Below are 18,277 nucleotides of genomic sequence, written 5' to 3'. Positions count from 1 at the left end.
TCGCATGCATGGGACCAGGAAGAGAGGCCCGCGCCACCGCGTAGGAGCTGGGTCAAGGGCGACATGATCGAAGCGAAATTGCGGACAAAGCGCCGGAAATATGAGCACCGGCCCACATAACAGTGAAGTTCTTTGACGTTAGTAGGCTTAGGGAACCCTGCGAGCGCATGAAATTTCGCAGGGTCCGGTAGAACGCCGTGTTTGGACATGGTGTGGCCTAAGATGGTCAGCTCCCGTGCGGGGAAGCGGCACGTTTTGAGGTTGAGTTGCATGCCAGCGTTGGTTAGACACGTCAAAACATGTCTAAGGCGAAGTAGGTGGGTCGGTAAATCAGGAGAGAAAACCACGAAATCCTCGAGGTAACAAAGACACATAGACCACTTGAGGCCACGAGCGTATTGTCCATGAGTCATTCAAACGTTGTAGGCGCGTTGCAAAGTTCAAAGGGCATCACGTTAAATTCGTATAGGCCGTCAGGTGTAATAAATGCCATTTCCTGGCGATTGGGTTCAGCCATGGGAACCTGTGAGTAGCGAGAACGCAAGTCTAAGGACGAAAAGAATTCTGCGCCCTGAAGGCTGTCAAGGGCGTCGTCGATGCGCGGTAAAGGATATACGTACGTCCTTGCGCGTGACCTTATTTAATCGACGGTAGTCAACGCAAAAGCGAATAGACCCGTCCTTCTTGCGAACGAGAACGAGAGGAGATGCCCAGGGAATGTGGGATGGTTGAATAACGCCACGGTGTATCACATCGTCGACTTGGTCGCTAATGACGCGACGCTCATCGGCAGAGACGCGGTACGGTCGTTGACGCAACGGCTGGTGTAAGCCGGTATCAATGTAGTGCTGCAATTCTGACGTTCGGCCCAGTTGCGGCTGAGAAACATCATAGGACTTTTTAAAGTGGTATAGAAGCTGAAGGAGCTCGGAGTGTTCGGCAGGGATTAGTGTAGTGGCGATGGAACTGGAGAACATGTCACTCGACGCCTCTTCAAGCGTTAAAAGGGCGATGGGTTCGTTGGAGACAATATGGAAAGATTCCTCTGGCACGGTAACAAACAACGAAGAGTCAAGCTGGTCCATGCGGCCGAGACATTCGCCGACAAGCAACGTAACCGACGCAGAAAGTGGATTGCACACAAAAATATTGCTGATGCCGGTGCTGATGTCAAGCGTTGCAAAAGGCAGTGGAACGGCTTTGCGACTCATAAAGGTGTCAGATGGTGTAAAGATGGCCGTAGCATCGGTGACGGCAGCGCAGACGACTGGGACAATGGCAAAAGTGCCAGGCAGAATGTTAGTGCCCTCACGCACGACCAGTTTAGGCGGCTGATCGAGAGCGTCGTGGGATGGTGCGTTACACAGCGGTGAAAATTCAACTTCAGCTCGTGCGCAGTTCATGACGGCATTATGACGGCACAAGAAGTTCCACCCAAGGATGACGTCATGTGAGCAGACACGAAGAACAATAAACTCGACAATGTACAAAACGCCTTGTAAAAGCACACGGGCAGTACAGGCTGCGAGAGGTGAAACGTGCTGCGCGTTTGCCGTGTGAAACGACAGTCCAGACAGTGGCGTGGTCACCTTGCGCAGCGAACTGCAGATTTTGGTGGCTGTAACAGAAACGGCGGCGCCGGTGTCCACAAGCGCAAAAGTGCAAATACCTCCGACAGATATTGCGACCATGTTAGCAGGAGAAGAGCGAGGACTTGGGCAGGTCGAAGATGGCGCAGTTCTTGCCTCGTAAACTGCGGCGCTTAGTTTTACTGGTCGGAGGGTGCATCTTCTTCACACTCTGTTAGTGTGGAGCCTAGCCACACCAACACTCCACGCCCGCCCTACCCGTCCCCAGTCAAGTGCATGCTCCCCCCTCCCCTCCCCGAAAAAAAAATCTGACTACGCCTCTATGTGGTTCATAATTGTAGGTGATAGTGCTGGATCCATGGTCCGCGTACCCGAAATATTAAAGCTTATGCAGCATGGTGGCATGCATGGCATGGCGGGCCAGTTAGCACGGTGTTCCCAGACATCACTTGCGATTTATATAGACTGGAAGTGGACAGCTTTAGCTACTTCTTGAATTAGGGAGTTTCTTGGGATCCTCTAACCGTCTTTGAAAACACAGAAGCTTCGTTGTTATTTTTTTCAGCTCAATGTTTGCTCTAAATTTCTTTATTGTTGGCCATGTCTGATCGATTAGCGACCTGGCAATTAAGAAATAACTTATCGGCGCATTATTAGGCCGCGTTTCATGCACTTGTAATCTATAGTCAGACACATTATATATATATATATATATATATATATATATTAATAAATGATGCTACAATGGAGGTGTTGTGGTAAATGAAAATTCATAGTTATGCCAACAATTTCGAGAGTGGAACTCTCTTCGTCAGGGGAGTTTGAAGCGGCCCTGACGCAGAGCCTCCACTGTGCCATTCTTTTTTTCATATTAATATTTCATATCATACTATTATTTTCACACACACACACACACACACACCTATATATACATACAGTAACGGAACAGAGGAGACACAGAGGCAGCACCCGTTCCTGGGCCAGCTGTTCTATTCTGCTTCGTCCTCGTCTTCGCCTAGCGCCCGTCGTGCGAGCGCCCGCTCCCAAGTCTCGCTTTCCTTTATTACACTCGGTGACGCTGCCGCAAATGGCTACGAGAATGAGAAGTCGCCGAAGATGGTTCTGGTGGGTGCCATTGGCTGTTTTCGGGACGGCCGCCGTTGAAAAAGCGCGCCATGAGATCGTGGACATTGAAGAACGGCCGGCTCCACCGACGTACCGTACAAGCAGCGAAACGATCTGCTCACTCGTCGGATGCATCTTCCCAGCGTCGCCAATGCACTCGAACCGCCTAAACTCGGCGAAATGCCGCGTGTCGCCGAGTCTTGCATGTGCAATCATGGAACCAATGGCAATTCCTGGTCACCGTCGCGTGGACGACTGCAAGAGCGCTGTCGATGCCCACCAGGAGGTGGTTCGTTCCATACAAGGTACAGTTGCGTCGGTTCGAAAACCTGTCTCTTGGGCATCTGATAGCTGCGGCACCAAGTGCCTATTTATATCGGAGGCTCCGGCAACAGTCACCTACGCCGCACGCATTTTGTGCGAGCGTGGGCAAAACGCCGACGGCGTCGACAACAGTTCTGCGTGTTGCCGGTGCTGCTGCATGTCCAAGTTTATACAGCTGATAAAGCTACTATCATTACTCCGTATAGCTCTCTACAAATTTGCTATCGCAATTGATGCTTCGCCTTTCAGGTGAAACTGCGACAACAACTTTTTTTAAAAGCTTTTTTTCTCTCTATTTTTATTGCACTAAAACGACCCTATTGCAAGAACCAGCGTCTTCCAGTGCCTTCCAGTGTGAAACCAGCGCGTTTATTGACACTGGATGGCACTGGGGACGCTGGCGCACGCTCGGAGTTACTGGGTGTCACTGCGACACTGGTGAGATCACTGCAGAAGAGCTGGGTCACACTGGACGACACGCCATGGTTTCACTGCTATGACGCTGGGGCGCACTGGTGTGCGCTGTACACGCGCTGGTTGTCGCTGGAGTTCGCTGGCTCGTACTGGAAACTGCGCTGGTTTCGTTTGTGCCGCACTGTCGGAGTATAGGCGCTGTTGAATATTAAATGCTTGATACAATTTTATAGGCATGTCATGTGCAAAAAAAACAGACACCTGTCCTAAATAGCACTATAATTTGGGGTCATAAATGTCTGTTTCTTGTCGGCGGTGTTGCAGCTTGGAATAAAGGTGCGTGAGCTGGCATCCACATGCATATGCGACACTGAAGATCGCTTTCGCTTTGTGCATTCCATTTTGACTGTGCGGATAGCGGCATTCGTGAAGGAAATTACGCAAACGCAGATAGCGCCTCGTTTTCCAGTAGTTTGTACGCAAGCGATGACTGCCAGTTGTCGCAGTGTTGTACAGTCGACACGGAACCCAGCAGCCGTTCAGACGTGTTCGAACGGACCTCAGGAAGCCTGCCGCTGATTGATATTATCGCACGGAGAACAAAGCTGAGGCGATTCGTGCGCTTCCACTTTCCCCAGTGTGCTAAAAATAATAGTTAAAAGGTTGTGAAGCTCAAACACAAGCATTTTCGCATTCACCAGGTATCCGCGTCGAGATAGTTCACTTCCACCGAAGGTTAGGCCTACCGTAGCCGCTGAGTCCGTCTGCACTCTATCGGCCCGTCTGGGCTGAGGAATCAACGAGTCTAACGAGGATAAATCACAATGTAGTTCAGTTTTCCCATCGGTGTTTTTAAACAGACCATTCTTTCGTGTATACAGTGTCAGCACAACAAGCGATGAGCGCCAATATGACGCGTTATAAATATATCTATATGTGCTGACGCCCAAGGCTGCCAGCTGCATGAACCGACCGGGTCTCTGACGTAGATATGTGACTACACATACGTGTAGATTGAAATGCATTGTCAAGCAATGGAAATGTTGCATTAGCCTTGCGCGAAGAGTAAGAAACGGCTGTCAAAATCGGCAGTAATAGCCCGTACAGCGTCCCGGGTCGGCGGTTCATTGAAGAATTTTTGCGGAGTTAGGATAACAATCGCAAATACAAATAAGTGTTGGAGTACTTCGAGGCATACTATGCAATACGCACAACAACTTCTTCGTTTTGATAGAGGTGTAAGTTTTAGTTACGGGGCGATAGCGCATCTACCATGTTCGTGCGAGACGTCTGTGCGAGATGACTGCGCAAGACTGCAACTGTGTCTGGGTGTTGGCAAGGCAAATTATGAGTCGGTACTCACACATTAGCATGGCGTAGTTGTAGGTTGGAGGTACAACTACGCCATCTGTAGGTTGGAGGTTCGAATCCTAGGAACTGTTTTTTTTTTTTACTTTTATAAAACTTTTTTATTGAAGTACAACGCTCTCTGTTAGTTTTCGTATTTCAAAAAATACATAAGGTAGCCAGGCACCACGTACTTCTCGCTCTAGAGCTCCATTTTGTACCAGTACCCAGCGTCTCCCAGTATGGCGCGCCTTGCCAGCGCCCGAGTATCCAGCGCGTGACACTGGTCCCATAATCAGGCATGGCACTGGGCACTGGATATTGGGTTTTGCAATAGGGTCCTTCCCAGGAACACCATTCAAGCTTCCTCAGGGATGGAGCCCGCCGCCCTACCACCGTCGCAAGTACCCGTTGCACCGTCCGGGGACGGCGTCCAAGGCTCCTCGGTGGCTCTAGGGCAGGGATGCTCAGATAACTTCGTCCACGCCATCGCCGAGCTGACACAGCAACTCCAGGTTATGACGACCAGTTTCCCGTCCGTCAGCGGTTGCGTCCTGCCTGGGAACGCCGTCCACGCTTCCCTGCAGCCGGCGCTCGTGAATATACCGACGTTTCGCGGCTTTCAAGACTACGTCATCCTTTGGGTTCGCAACATCAATGCCTCGGGTGATCGTCATGCCTGGCCAGACCACGCAAAATGGCTTCTTGCAGCAAAACGACTGTGGGGTGCCGCCAAGGCATGGGACAATAACCCGGCCCGCTTCCTTATGCCTGCATGACAAGCTGCTACTATATGTTGAAGGTTGCATATGCGGTTTTGGATCAGTTGCCTTTCAAAATGCCGCAGGTGTTTCTCTTGGCGGTTTCTTGAAATGTTGGCCTTTTATTTAAGCGCAACATTTACCTCATCAGATGAATGAAATTATATTCAAGGAAATGGCGTCTGTATAGGTTGTTGGCTGGCGCCGGTGGCAAGTGATATTTATCTAGCTCGCTCATCAGGACCCCAATACTAAAAGTCACCTTTAAGCGTATCTAGCTGTTAAACTGTGTAAGTTTCTGGATGCCTTCGTGATGTTTGATTATAGAAGTGATCAAGTTTTCGAACCTGCCATTTGTGGAATTTTAAAAACATTGAAAAAAGAACTGCAGCCTCTGGAACTGACGCACGAGCTTACATTGAATAATTCAAGACATTTTTTTGATCTCAGACTGAGCCTTTCGAGCAAAAATGTGTGCTGGTTCGTGAAACCGAGGATAAGGAAGCCACTCTTGCCCTTTCACTCGGCACACTCGAAGCTTGTCAAACGAGGCATTGTTAATTTATAAGCCATGCCTTGTTACCAGCGTCAAGAAATCACGCCCGCAAGTGATGCAGCACAATATTGCAGCGCAACGCATCATATCAAACGCCCGGAATCAACTGCTACAAACCGAGAAGGTTACATGGATACCACGTTGGCCCTACGTCACCACGAAACAGCTACAAAAGGATCCTGACAGCGACGGGACCGACCACACGTACTCAACAGCTGTGGCAACGTGCTGTCTTGGCCCGGTGCTAAAAGGTCATACAGATTTGCAGGTTAGTCTAACCGTTCTGTACTCACATTTATATACACCCGTGAATGGCGCTGCTGCTGAGTATTTCTTGTAGTTTGTCCTATAGACTAAGTGATTGTCACTCACAATTCAATTTTTCTGTAATTACCTGCTCCCCGTGCGCCGCTGCCGAGCATAGCTGACATATTTCTTTTAGTTTTTCCGTCAACTGCGCCTTATGACAATGTCAAAAGAAAGCAAGGACAAAGACCTTCTGAAACAGTTTGACGAATTCCGCAGGGAACTGCATCTTGAAATTTGTTCTCTCAAGGAGGGTGTAAAGTACGGCTCGGATACCTGCGACAGTGTATCGGAAATCCAAAAGGATGTTAGGGAGCTAAAGCTGGACATGAAGAAACTCATGGAAAAGAACACGCAACTCGAACACGAAAATCGGAGACTGCAAGCTCGGATAGACGAGCCAGAGCAGTATCAGACACTAAACAGCATTGAAATAAAAGGTCTGCCTGATGGCTGCGATAAAACGGCAGCTATCAAAGCTACTGGCCATAAACTAGGTGAATTCATTGATGAATCGGACATCGATATATGTCACAGGGTTAAAACCCAGAACAGTACGGTGAAGAACGTTATTGTGCGCTTTACGCGTCGTTCCAAACGCAAGGTTGTTTTGACAAAAGCCCGGAAAGAGCGGTTGACAACTCAGTCACTTGAGTACGAAGGCGTCTCAAGGACCGTGTTCGCAGACGAACACCTGACACGGAAGAGAACAATAAACAACTCTTCGGGTCTGCAATTTTCCGTAAAAATGTTCTCGGTTGGTTGAAAGTCTGCAGCAGTAAAGGTAGAGTGCTTGCGCGCAGAGGTCATTCAACGCCTGTATTGCGCATTGTGTCGATGACAAATGTAGATCGCATGATTGCAGACAGTCCGCTCAAAGAAAGTGATAATGGGAACGCATGAACAGCTCGTTTTTTTTTCTTGCGTCGATAATGTCGGCTCTGGACGCTTGAGGATACATGACTCCTGAACAGATAAAAGGGCACCTCGGTTCTGAGTTCTTAAATTCCCACTCCGTGAAGTGTTTTCACATCAACGCTTGTTCAATGTGCAACAAGTTTGATGAGCTTACTGTGTTGATAAACGACTTTGCCTTTTACTTCGATCTCCTGACGATATCTGAAACGTCGTATGTAGATGATAACGTTTTAGCGCTCCCAAAGTACCAGACGTATTTTATTAACCGTCCAATTGGGCGTAGAGATGGCGGCGTATCGCTTGTTGTCTTTTTAGCTATTGAATGCCAATTAATGTCATAGTTCTCTTTTGCATCTGATAGTTGCGAGATGCTCTCGCTTCTCAGCAACCGCACTGTATTTTCCGTTCTCTATCGCCCCCCAAATGGGGATGCATCAGAATTCTTGAAATGCTTAGTCTTATCACTATGCGAATGAAAATAAGTACACTGTTTTCTCTGGTGGAGTTCTTAATATCGATATGTTGAGTGACAGCACACTGCAATCCGACTTTTATATGATTGTATCTTCTAATAGGTGCTCAAGCCCTATTAAATCTCCGACTCGCATTACACTACAGTCAGCAACACTTCTTGACACATTTGTAACGAGTGTAGAGTTGTCGCTAAGGGCAACGGGTGTAGTTTGCAGTGACTTGAGCCATCATATAGGAATATATTTAAGCGCATTTAAACGCACCACTAAGGCCTCACAACGATGTGATCGTTATTGTCATGTAATAACTCAAAGTAATCTTGAAACATTTAGGTTGTGGTTCGAAATGCGCCATGAGCCGACGTATACTGCGCAGGTGACGCAAATTCTGCGTACGAGGCATTTATAATTAAGATCAAAGATTTATACGTTCAGCACTTTCCGAGTAAGAAAGTCTCCAGACGTATGATACTTAAAAAGCCCTGGATCCACCCGTCCTTACTTCATCGCATTAATGTTAAAGACCGGCTTTACAAAACTTTTGTCCAAACTGGAGACTTGACTGCTTTGTCGCAGTACAACACGTACCGAAACAAATTGTACAAGGAATAAATGTGGCCAAAACGCAGTATATTGTACAGCCATATTTCAACGGAGCTAAGGTCACAGTGACGTTGTCTGGAGGCAACTAGCCACGCTTCTAACAGCGAAGCTGTTTAAGGCAGCCGTAATTTGTGGTGCGTATCAAGAAACTACAAAGAAAGAAAATAACATAAACTTTCTTGCCGAGGCGGGATTCGAACCCGCGTACCGCCGGTCCGAAGGCGAGCGTCGTAACCACTACGCTATACAACTTTTTTTTCTTTATGGTACTACGCTATAGATAGCTTGCACGTGACGTCACGACCGTCGCTCCGCCAAGCGGCCGCCCATGTTGGAGGACCATTTCTTGCCTCGTTTAGTGCTGTGCCATTCACGCGTTCGTTGGCTTGACGTGTTTTTACAGTTTCTAGGCGCAATGCCACCCGCTCCTGGCGGAAAGCCGTTTAACTCAGCATATTACGCTCAGTTAATCGGATCGGCGCGCGCTCGATACGAAGAAAAGGTGCGAATGTGCGATGGTGTTGACCCGTACACGCTGCGACCGGGCACCGACACGACGACGGATGTCAATGCCCTGCCTGAAGTGACGCACGGGGACATCGTCAACTACCTTGTCTACTCCTCGAGCTTCGTGACTCTGCAGGAGATGAAAGCGTTCAAGTCCCTTGAGGCACACAATTATTTTACAAGCGGCTGGGTCAAGAGCTTGTGAACAAAACGGCTCCAGCAAGGAAAAGTGCTCCTGCTTGGGGAGGTAAGCCCAACATCCACATTTACCTGTAACCATACTCAAATGCCAAGCTACAAAATGTTGCGTTGCTGGCCGCGGTTGCTCGATGGCTGTAAAATGTTGTGCTGCCGCAAGCACGCGCATTCTGATGAGCCTGGTTTCGGCGACCACATTTAGATGGGAATGGAAACGCGAAATGACGCAATGTCAAGGTTTCCGTCCGCAATAAAGAAACCAATGCGTCCGAAATTAATCCGGAGGCCTACCCATCCCAGTCAGTGCCTCTCATAATCACTTTGAGATGCCAAACCCAATCATCCACCCAATCAATCAATGAAACCGAAGGCAGTTTTCAGTGCCCGAGTGCGGATGTGGGTACTACTGGTGCTCGTTTTTGTAGTCATGACACACCTTGGCGTGGCTGTCTTCTTGAAGCTCTGCCTTCTTACACTACTGCTGCATTAAGAATGTCTTCATGCAAAAGACAACGTATCATTTATAACCTCTTTCTGTACACCTCGGAGATTAACTTGCTTGCTCTCCTCTACTGTATCTGAGACACCACAGAGCAGCTGTAAAAGTGGTCATTGTTCCAGATAATGTGTGTGCTCACTTTCTGAGATGAAATGCATTTGGTGCGTGTGTGGAAAAGCTGTTTGATATCCTGCCTTAAATATTTGCAGGTAAACCATTCCCAGAGACTAGGAGATGGTCCCTTGAAGGTGTGGGCCCTGTGCATGACTGATGGTAGTGTGCTCACCGCCCACTGCACCTGCTTGGCAGGGGTAGGTGAGGCATGCTCTCACATTGGAGCCTGCCTCTTCGCTGTGGATACAGGCGTAAGGATGAGAAATGACAAAACATGTACCGGAAAGGATAATGCGTGGCTGCCTACATATGTGGAAAAGGTGCAGTTTAAGCGCCTGAAAGACATTGATTTCACTTCATCGAGAGGGAAAAAACAGCTTCTAGATGGCAGCCACGCAGATGTCCAGAAAAAAAAGCTACGAATGGACATTCCACCTCCTTCACCAGAAGAGCTGCACAAATTGTGCATGGGTATCAAGGAAGCAAGAACCGTGCCTGCGATATTTTCAATACTACCCGGATACTGTGAGGCCTTCAAGAAACCAGAACCAAAGCACAAAGTAGATTTGAGATGTTTATATTCTAAAGACAATGCAGCCTGCACCTATGAGGCACTTGTACAGAAGTCGGAGAACTTTGTTTCAGCATATGTCATGAGTGACGACACCGTGAAACGTGTAGAAGCATCCACAAGACAGCAGAACCATTCTCAGCAGTGGTTTTTGTACAGAGCTGGCAGAGTAACAGCCTCTGTTATGAAAAGGGTATGTCATACCAGTGTAGAGAGACCCAGCGTCTCATTGCTCAAAGAGATCTGTTACCCGGAAAATAGAAGCCTTAGAACACCAGCTGTGATGTGGGGGATCAATCATGAGCAAGATGCTCTCAAGGCCTATGAAGCTCATGAGAGATTAAAGCATGAACAATTCACGTGGCGCAGGTTTGGCCTTCATCTGAGCACGACGCATCCATTTGCTGGAGCAACGCCAGATGCCCTTGTGTCATGCATCTGTTGCGGCAAAGGAGTCGCAGAATTCAAGTGTCCGTACGTACTTCGCGACGCTACTAACTTCAGTTCCGCCAACACCTGCCTAGCTGAAGTCAACGGTGTCATGCAATTACAACCCTGCCATGCGTACTATTACCAAGTGCAGGCCCAAATGGCTGTGTGTGATGTAAACTACTGTGATTTCGTTGTTTGGGCACCACATCTGCTCCACATTGAACGAATAAGGCGGGACACAGAGTTCTGCAAAAATATGCTTTCTACCGCAAGAAAGTTTTTTGTGAAAGCTATTCTTGCAGAACTCTTTGGTCGGTACTTCACGCGGCAGCAGAGCAGTTCGCAGGAAACGTACTGCTTCTGCAATGGGCCAGAAGTAGGAAAGATGATTGCATGCGACAATGCGCAATGTACGCTCAAATGGTTTCACTTTACATGTGTTGGACTTTCTCGTGCACCCAAGACCAAAAAATGGTATTGCCCGCAGTGCAAAAAAGAATAACGGGTGTGTCATAACTATCACTGTGGAAAACGTGACAGTACAGAACAAAGCACAATTTCTTTATTATTTATTCATCAATTACCCCGCAGCGCCCAAAGGCGTTACAGCAGGGGTAGTTACAACATGGAATAAAATACATCTTCGTTCACACAATGCACTTGTTTTTCAGTCAGTTTATTCCACTGTTTAATTGTTCGAACAAAAAGTGAGTTGGCACACATGTTCGTATTGGCAGGGTACTCCAGGATTTTGCAACTATGATTAGTAGGCTTTGAAATGTAATGAGGTTTCCGTATAGCTAAATTTCCCTATTAATTCCAGTTTTATTATATTTAATCGAATATAAAAATTTAAATCTCAGTTTATTGCAGCGGCCAGAGATTCCCATCCTAGCTCAGCCTTCATTGCAGTGCAGCTCTCTTTCCGTACCGCCCCAAGATGAACCTGGCAGCAAGGTTTTGTATTTGTTCTAGAGCAGCAATGAAGGTTACAAGTAGTATATAGTAAATTCGCATGCGAACATCACAGCTTTCGTTGAATGAAATTCGAAGCTTTACCAGCTTTGGCTATGATAATGTTTACCTGAGGTTTTCACGAGCATTCAGATGACAGTAGCACACCTAGATACTTATACGTACCACCTTGCTTGAATAGTACATTGTTCAGATGGTACCTTGACTGGTTTCTTCTTTTTAGTAAAAGAGATGTACACACTGTGCTATGTTCAAATTCATTTTCCATTTAGTACACCAGTCATGAATAAGTGACAAGTCGTTCTGAATTTTTGTACACAACAGTCATCCGTAAACAACCGTATAGAAGAGGAAATTCCGGCAAAAATATCATTAATATAAATTAAAAATAATAGCGGAACCAAGATGGAGCCCTGTGGGATGTGAGACAATGTTCTTGCATATTTGCCTGGTGTGATATACTATTCAGCCATAGCTATAAGTCAGTTATAAGCAGCAACAGTAAAACCAAAATAAAATCTAGAGTTGCCCAGTTTATTACACAGGAAAAGGTATGCAAGCAATGCTATTTGTTATACTTGTTCCGCTGCAACCTCTAGCAAAAGCAAGAAACATATCATTGCATAGAAGGCTACAGAAGACCAGCAGCTATATGGAGCTAAGGCACAGTGCATGACAAAAATTACAAAACAAAGAGGAATGAAGCAGCCTTCACACAAGGTGAGTCAACACAGGAGTGCCAATTGTTCCCCCCAAAAATACTCCCAAAAAATGTACTGATGACAACCCTTGCCCTGCCATACAAGTTTCTAAATTTTTTTGCTTTCATTTTACTTTTTGGTATGATGCTTTGATTTGTTGACATATTCTTGCTTCCTGTAATGAATGCAATCACATATTTGCTTTCTAAGAACCAATTTGCAAAGCCGCAGCAACGTTTACAGCCAGAAGAACAGCAAGCTTATCTGCTACCCATGATTCTCATGGTGGTTCAGCTGCCATTGCTCATTTCTCGGTGGCAGCAGTGTCGGTCTTCTCGCTAGTGTACAATATTAAACACTACGGCTCTGATAGCATGCATGCACTGCGGTAAAAACCTTTAAGGACTCTCATTAGCGTCCTTTAATTCTGCAACTATAGAAGGACAAAGATTCGAAAGGGCGCAGCACACCGTGACAATTTTATCTATTGGTGCTAATTCGTCTCCAGGTCAGCAGGTAACATAGTCAATGTGCAATGTAGACTTCAGAATGACAAATTTATTTCTGATTAGGCCAATAACCCTCTCAACATGGATGCGCACATTGGCTAACTTTCTTGTGCTTTCTACCTCTTCAGCTGAAAGCTGTTTTTTACCTCTGGTAAAAGCTGGAATGTGGAGCCTTGCGCAGTAAAATCCAACACTTTCTGATATGTTAAATCCTCGATCAGCAAGCACCACATCACCAGGCAGCAAGTAGTCCAACAGACCGCAGTGCTCAGTGATGTGTCTGTCGGTAGTCCTCCCTCCCCAGCCCTCAGATATAAAGGTGACAACACCTGTAGGAGCAATGCCGATTAGGAACTTGGCCGTATTGCTGCCTTTATACTGGGACCAAGTTTCACTTCTTGGCAGGAATGACGATGGCCGCTCTATCTTTAGTTCAAAACAATCAATGATGACTGACACATCATCACCAAATGCATCGTAAAACGCTTGTGGCATTGTACGACGCAGTGCTGTTCGATCTGGCCACACAATTTGGGTCTTAAGTCGACAGTATGCACAGTGCAGCCACTTATCAAATATTCTACACACTGTAGCTTCAGACACCCCAAATCTGAAGCCCAAGTCAACATTGTGCAGATTCAGCTTCAACTTCATCAAAAACAAAATGAACTCTTGAAACTTTTACAATGAATTATTTACATTGTGTGACACATGGGATTCAAGAACTTCAAACAAGCTGTTTAACTGTGTGAACTTCGGCATTCCTGTGTAAAAAATTACTTTTGCCTCACAACCTTGAAATGCTGCTTTTGACAGCTGCAGCTGCTCGTTTTCGCTCCGGGCAGCGTAAAGGGCCTCGTTGAGCGCGAGACACTCCGTTTCCAAAGCTTGGAGGCCCACCGAGGTTAGCTCCGTCTGCGCAGCGACTCCTGCGAAAAAAAAATCATGACACATTTTAAGCAAATGACTCATTGCAAACACATTGTACCACGCTGACATGCACAGTGGGCTCCTTAACAAAGTTGTTCACGAAATTTGCAGAAAGTTACAAACCAGGCGCATTTTCTTCGGTACCGCTTTCGTCTTCGTCTCCCGGTGGTGGCTGGCCTTCCACTGCGTCGCCGGTATCGGTGCCGATCGACTCTGCGATTGCCGCCGACACTGCCGCTGACGCCGCATCAGCTTCATCTTTCTGCAAGCGCCGTCTTTTCGCGCGGTCGTAGCGCGCAGGGTCTGCATGAAGCAAGCCGTATCCGAGCAGAAGCGACGGTGCCCAATCGGGATTCGTCTCCTCCCACAGCTTTGATGGCCTGCCTACAAATGCAATTTGCGCGGTTGTTTCGTCTTGTCCCCGTATTTCAATCATCACACACACAAAAAAAGGGCTTTCAAGCTTACCTGACACGAAATGAGCGCCGCAGACTCGGATATCGGCACGGTTGGTGTCGAGATCGGCGCGTCTGATACGTGCCAGCCACACACTGCGCCGCTTCGCACTGAGTGTTCTCGTGCGGTCGCACTGATTGTGCACGACCTTTGGCAAGCGAAATAGATTTGTGTTCGCCGACTGCCGTCTCTTCTTCGTTTTGCTGCGGTTCGAGCACCCAAATACAGCGCATAGTACCATGGCTAACGAGAGCGATTGCAGTCACGCCCGGTGGTCCTCCAACATGGTAAACAGGTATCCCAGAATTCCCGGCCGTGACGTAGGTGCAAGGCATCTATACAGTAACCCTTGCAGAACATGCATTTATGTGAACCATATGATTGCGTCCGAGTGTCGTCGCCTTCATCCACAGCTGGCGCGTTCGTACGCTCGAGCTCTGCGAGGTGGAGAGACGCCGCGTAGGGGCCAACGCGAGCGGATGCCTGCGACGTTGGCTGCGGCAAACGGTACGTGCTGCGCCTATCCAATCTCTCCTACGGCCACTAATCTGCTTGATAAGTGGTTCTTGAGGGAAAGGGAAAGGTTGACGCTATCTTCTGCAGCCCTTGAAGGAGCACGGCTCAGCGCCAACGGGGAGGGGTAAGTGGGAACTGCTTGAGAAGCGACATAAGTGCCTAAGGAAGAGAGGGAAACCGCCCATTCAGGGCGCAATGTGACCTTTTTTGTGCTGAGAACGATTATCGGACCGAGACGCTCAGCTGCCCAGTTAAGCCTCACCCAAACTCTACCTCTCCGCCGACATCGCCGGCGACGCCAGCCATTATGATGGAAGTAACGGTTGAAGGCCACACCATAACCGCACAAGAGCTCCAGTCAGACGATTGGACACCAGTGCTGTATAAATCCTACGCCTCCCGACCAGCCAGTTCGCCGAAACCACCTCACCACTCCGACAACGCTACCTCTGAGGCAGCTAACCACGAACGCCAGGAACGCGGCGCACGACGCAGCAGCCGCCACCCGCAGCGGCAAGACGCCAGCCCGCCTAGCACCTGCGACCAAGGAGACGCGCCTCACAATGCAGCGTAGCAAGCAGCTGCCACCATCCCCACCCAACGCTATTCGAGTGGTCGTTCGCCCGCGAGGTGAACTACGACTTCTAGACGTCCCAACACCTCGACTTACGAAGGCAGTGCAGACCCAGCTCCGAATCAGTCTTCCGGACGACTTCTGTCTGCACACCCACCCGACCAACAATACTTTCACCATGGCAACAACACACTTACCAACAGCCGAAACTCTCAAGACGCTAACCTCCCTCGCAATTGGAGACCAAACCTACCCTTGCACGGCTTACGTGGCACCCCCACCGGGGGCTACCAAAGGAGTCATAACTAATGCCTATGACGACGAGACCCCAACGCAACTTTACCAAGACAGAAGAAATCCGGAGTACACCATACTAGCAGCCCGACGCATGGGAAAGACGCACTCCATCCTAATCACCTTCGACGCAAACTCAGTCCCACACTCCATCAAGTACATGAGAGCCATCCACCGCTGCACCCTATACCGTGGCAGTCCGGATGCCTTTACCAATTGCAGACAGCCGGGTCACCGTCACGACGTATGCCCAAGCCCCAAGACCAATATTAGCCCCCGCTGTGGAACACAGCATTCGCAACAACACCTCCCTAGTACGCCCAAGTGCATTCTGTGTGAGGGCCCTCACCTTACCGGCACGGGATCATGCAAGGGACGAAACCTTCACCAGCCACGGAAACAGCCAAGCCACCCAGAAACGCAGCAGGAGGAATCGGCCCCACCCCGGGACATTTTTTCCCAATTGTCATCCGGACCCACCCAGCCCAACCAACACAAGTAAAGCCTGGACAGAGCCATTGAAACAAGCCTGGAACACGCCCCTTTCTTCTCACAAGCACACGACATCCATGACAGTGAATCCCAGTTTACAACACGCCCTGGCCAAATCCCAGGACGAGGCAGCGGCGGCCACAGCAGAAGCTACATCAGCCTGAGCAGAAGCCGCCGCTCTTCGGCAATGCATCACCAAACTGGAAGCCCAGGTAAGTGCTCTTGACACTGGATCTGCCATTTCACCTACCCCCGCTCCAACCGCACCTCAACCTCCTCTCCTTACCCCACCCAACGACCATACCTTGGCCAGCCACTCCAACCCTACTTGCTCTCCTGATTCGCTAGCAATGGAGGCTGACACGCAACCCTCTACAAATTCAACTCCATGCACAACGCCATCTCCCTCCACCCACATCTCACTATAGACGACATTCCAACCCTGCTTGAGTCCTTTGCTGCTCGCTTTGAGGCAAAATTGCAGGACGCTATCACTCACATGAACCTCAAAGACGCGGTTATTCACACAACACAAGACAATGCTGCTCTTAATCACCGATTCGACGTGCTAACCCAAGCGTTTTCTGACCGCTATAGTGATCTTGAGTCCCGGCTCAATTATTACGCAACCCGCCTCACAAAGCTGGACTCCACCCCAAGTAGACGTAAGAAGCCTAATGCAGCCGAAGGACAGGACAACCCTATCCCTACCACTGCTCACCACTTCCCCCCCCCCCCCCCCCGTTATCACGACTCCCAACCCCCCAATCGACTATCATGATGCCAGCTTCAAACCATGATCTTACACTCTCTTACACTCTGGCAGTGGAACTGCCGGGGCTTTGGCCAGAAGCGTCATGTGGTCCACCAACTGCTGTCCTGCGCTACGGGACCCGACATCCTTGCCCTTCAGGAGCCCTCCAACCCATTCACCCTCCCCGGCTATAGTCCTATTCTGCCCCCATCCCCCCGCCCACTCGGGTAGCGTTTCTAGTTAGCCGCTCAATCACCACCATTTTTAATTCCCTAGCGATTCAAGACATTGATCACCTTCTATTCTAATTGAGCTTGTGCCACAGCATGCTCGAGCGAATAGTCTATTCGTCCTAAATGTATATAGCCACCCTAAATTCCTACAAAGCAACTTCGAATGCCTTTTTACTCTTGCGAAGTGCATAGCAAACAAGTGCCCCTTACTCGTCGTAGGGGACTTTAAGGCCCCGCATACGGCCTGGGGTTGCCAGCACGACACACCGAAATGATGTCGGGTGTGGTTAGCAGCGCAACCGACCGGTCTCTCCCCTCTTACCGATCCTACCTCTCCTACACGCACGGAAAACAGTGTCTGTAAAGACACTACACCAGACCTTATATTCGCACATCGCCTCCCTCACGCCACATGGTGCAACACACAAGAGAATCTAGGTAGTGATCATATCCATCATCGAAATTCTCTTAAATGCTCAACTACCCCGCAGACCTCCCAGAGGCTCCACTTTCACAAAGTGGGACTCTTTCCGATCATGTAAAGCAGCCCGCACCGTCATCCTCATCACGGACATCACCGACTGGTCTAAACAATTAGAAAGCCATGGCCGATCCGTAACTCGTCGCCTACGACAGGACTGCCCAAGCGACACAGTTGACTCCCGCCTCCTGCATTTATGGGAAGCTAAAGCAGGCCTTGAACGACGCTGGCAAAGGCAGCGCTGGAACCGAACACTTAGACGCCGCCTCGCCCGTCTCAACAAAGAGATAGAGACGCACGCGAAGACTCTTTCACGACACAACTGGGAATCGCTATGCAATGAGCTAGATGGCAATATGAGTCTGCCTCAGACCTGGAACCTCTTTAGGCACTTGTTAGACTCCACTCAATCTAAGACCACACAAAGACACAACCTCACCAAACTCATACATACTTCCGATACACCTCCACCGGAATTCCTCCAAGAACTTCGAAATCAGTACTTCCCCACATACCCTCCTGTAACACACCCCGACTATGCAGGCAACGCTAACGACCTCCTTGACCAACCCATTACAGAAACAGAAGTTCAGGCCGAACTCAGAGAATTAACACGTACCTCAGC

At 48.7% G+C, this 18,277-nt stretch overlaps 1 protein-coding gene and 1 pseudogene across 1 annotated transcript; one reads left to right on the top strand and one right to left on the bottom strand.

Moving 5' to 3' along the window:
* The first annotated feature begins 8,704 nt into the window (after positions 1-8,704).
* On the top strand, positions 8,705-10,691 carry LOC125947732 (uncharacterized; annotated as a pseudogene).
* Positions 10,692-10,735: 44 nt separating this feature from the next.
* On the bottom strand, positions 10,736-14,583 carry LOC125947731 (uncharacterized). The gene is made up of 4 exons (XM_049672988.1): positions 14,321-14,583; positions 13,976-14,236; positions 13,714-13,851; positions 10,736-10,743 (listed from the first exon to the last, which is right to left on the bottom strand). The coding sequence occupies exons 1-4, from the start codon at positions 14,547-14,549 to the stop codon at positions 10,736-10,738; spliced, it is 636 nt and encodes a 211-aa protein (XP_049528945.1). The 5' UTR covers positions 14,550-14,583.
* Positions 14,584-18,277: the final 3,694 nt, after the last annotated feature.

This window comes from Dermacentor silvarum, chromosome 8 (assembly GCF_013339745.2).
Source record: "Dermacentor silvarum isolate Dsil-2018 chromosome 8, BIME_Dsil_1.4, whole genome shotgun sequence".
Taxonomy (NCBI): Eukaryota; Metazoa; Arthropoda; class Arachnida; order Ixodida; family Ixodidae; genus Dermacentor; species Dermacentor silvarum.
Note: the sequence above shows the minus strand (reverse complement) of the source record. Positions and strands in the feature narration are given on the sequence as shown.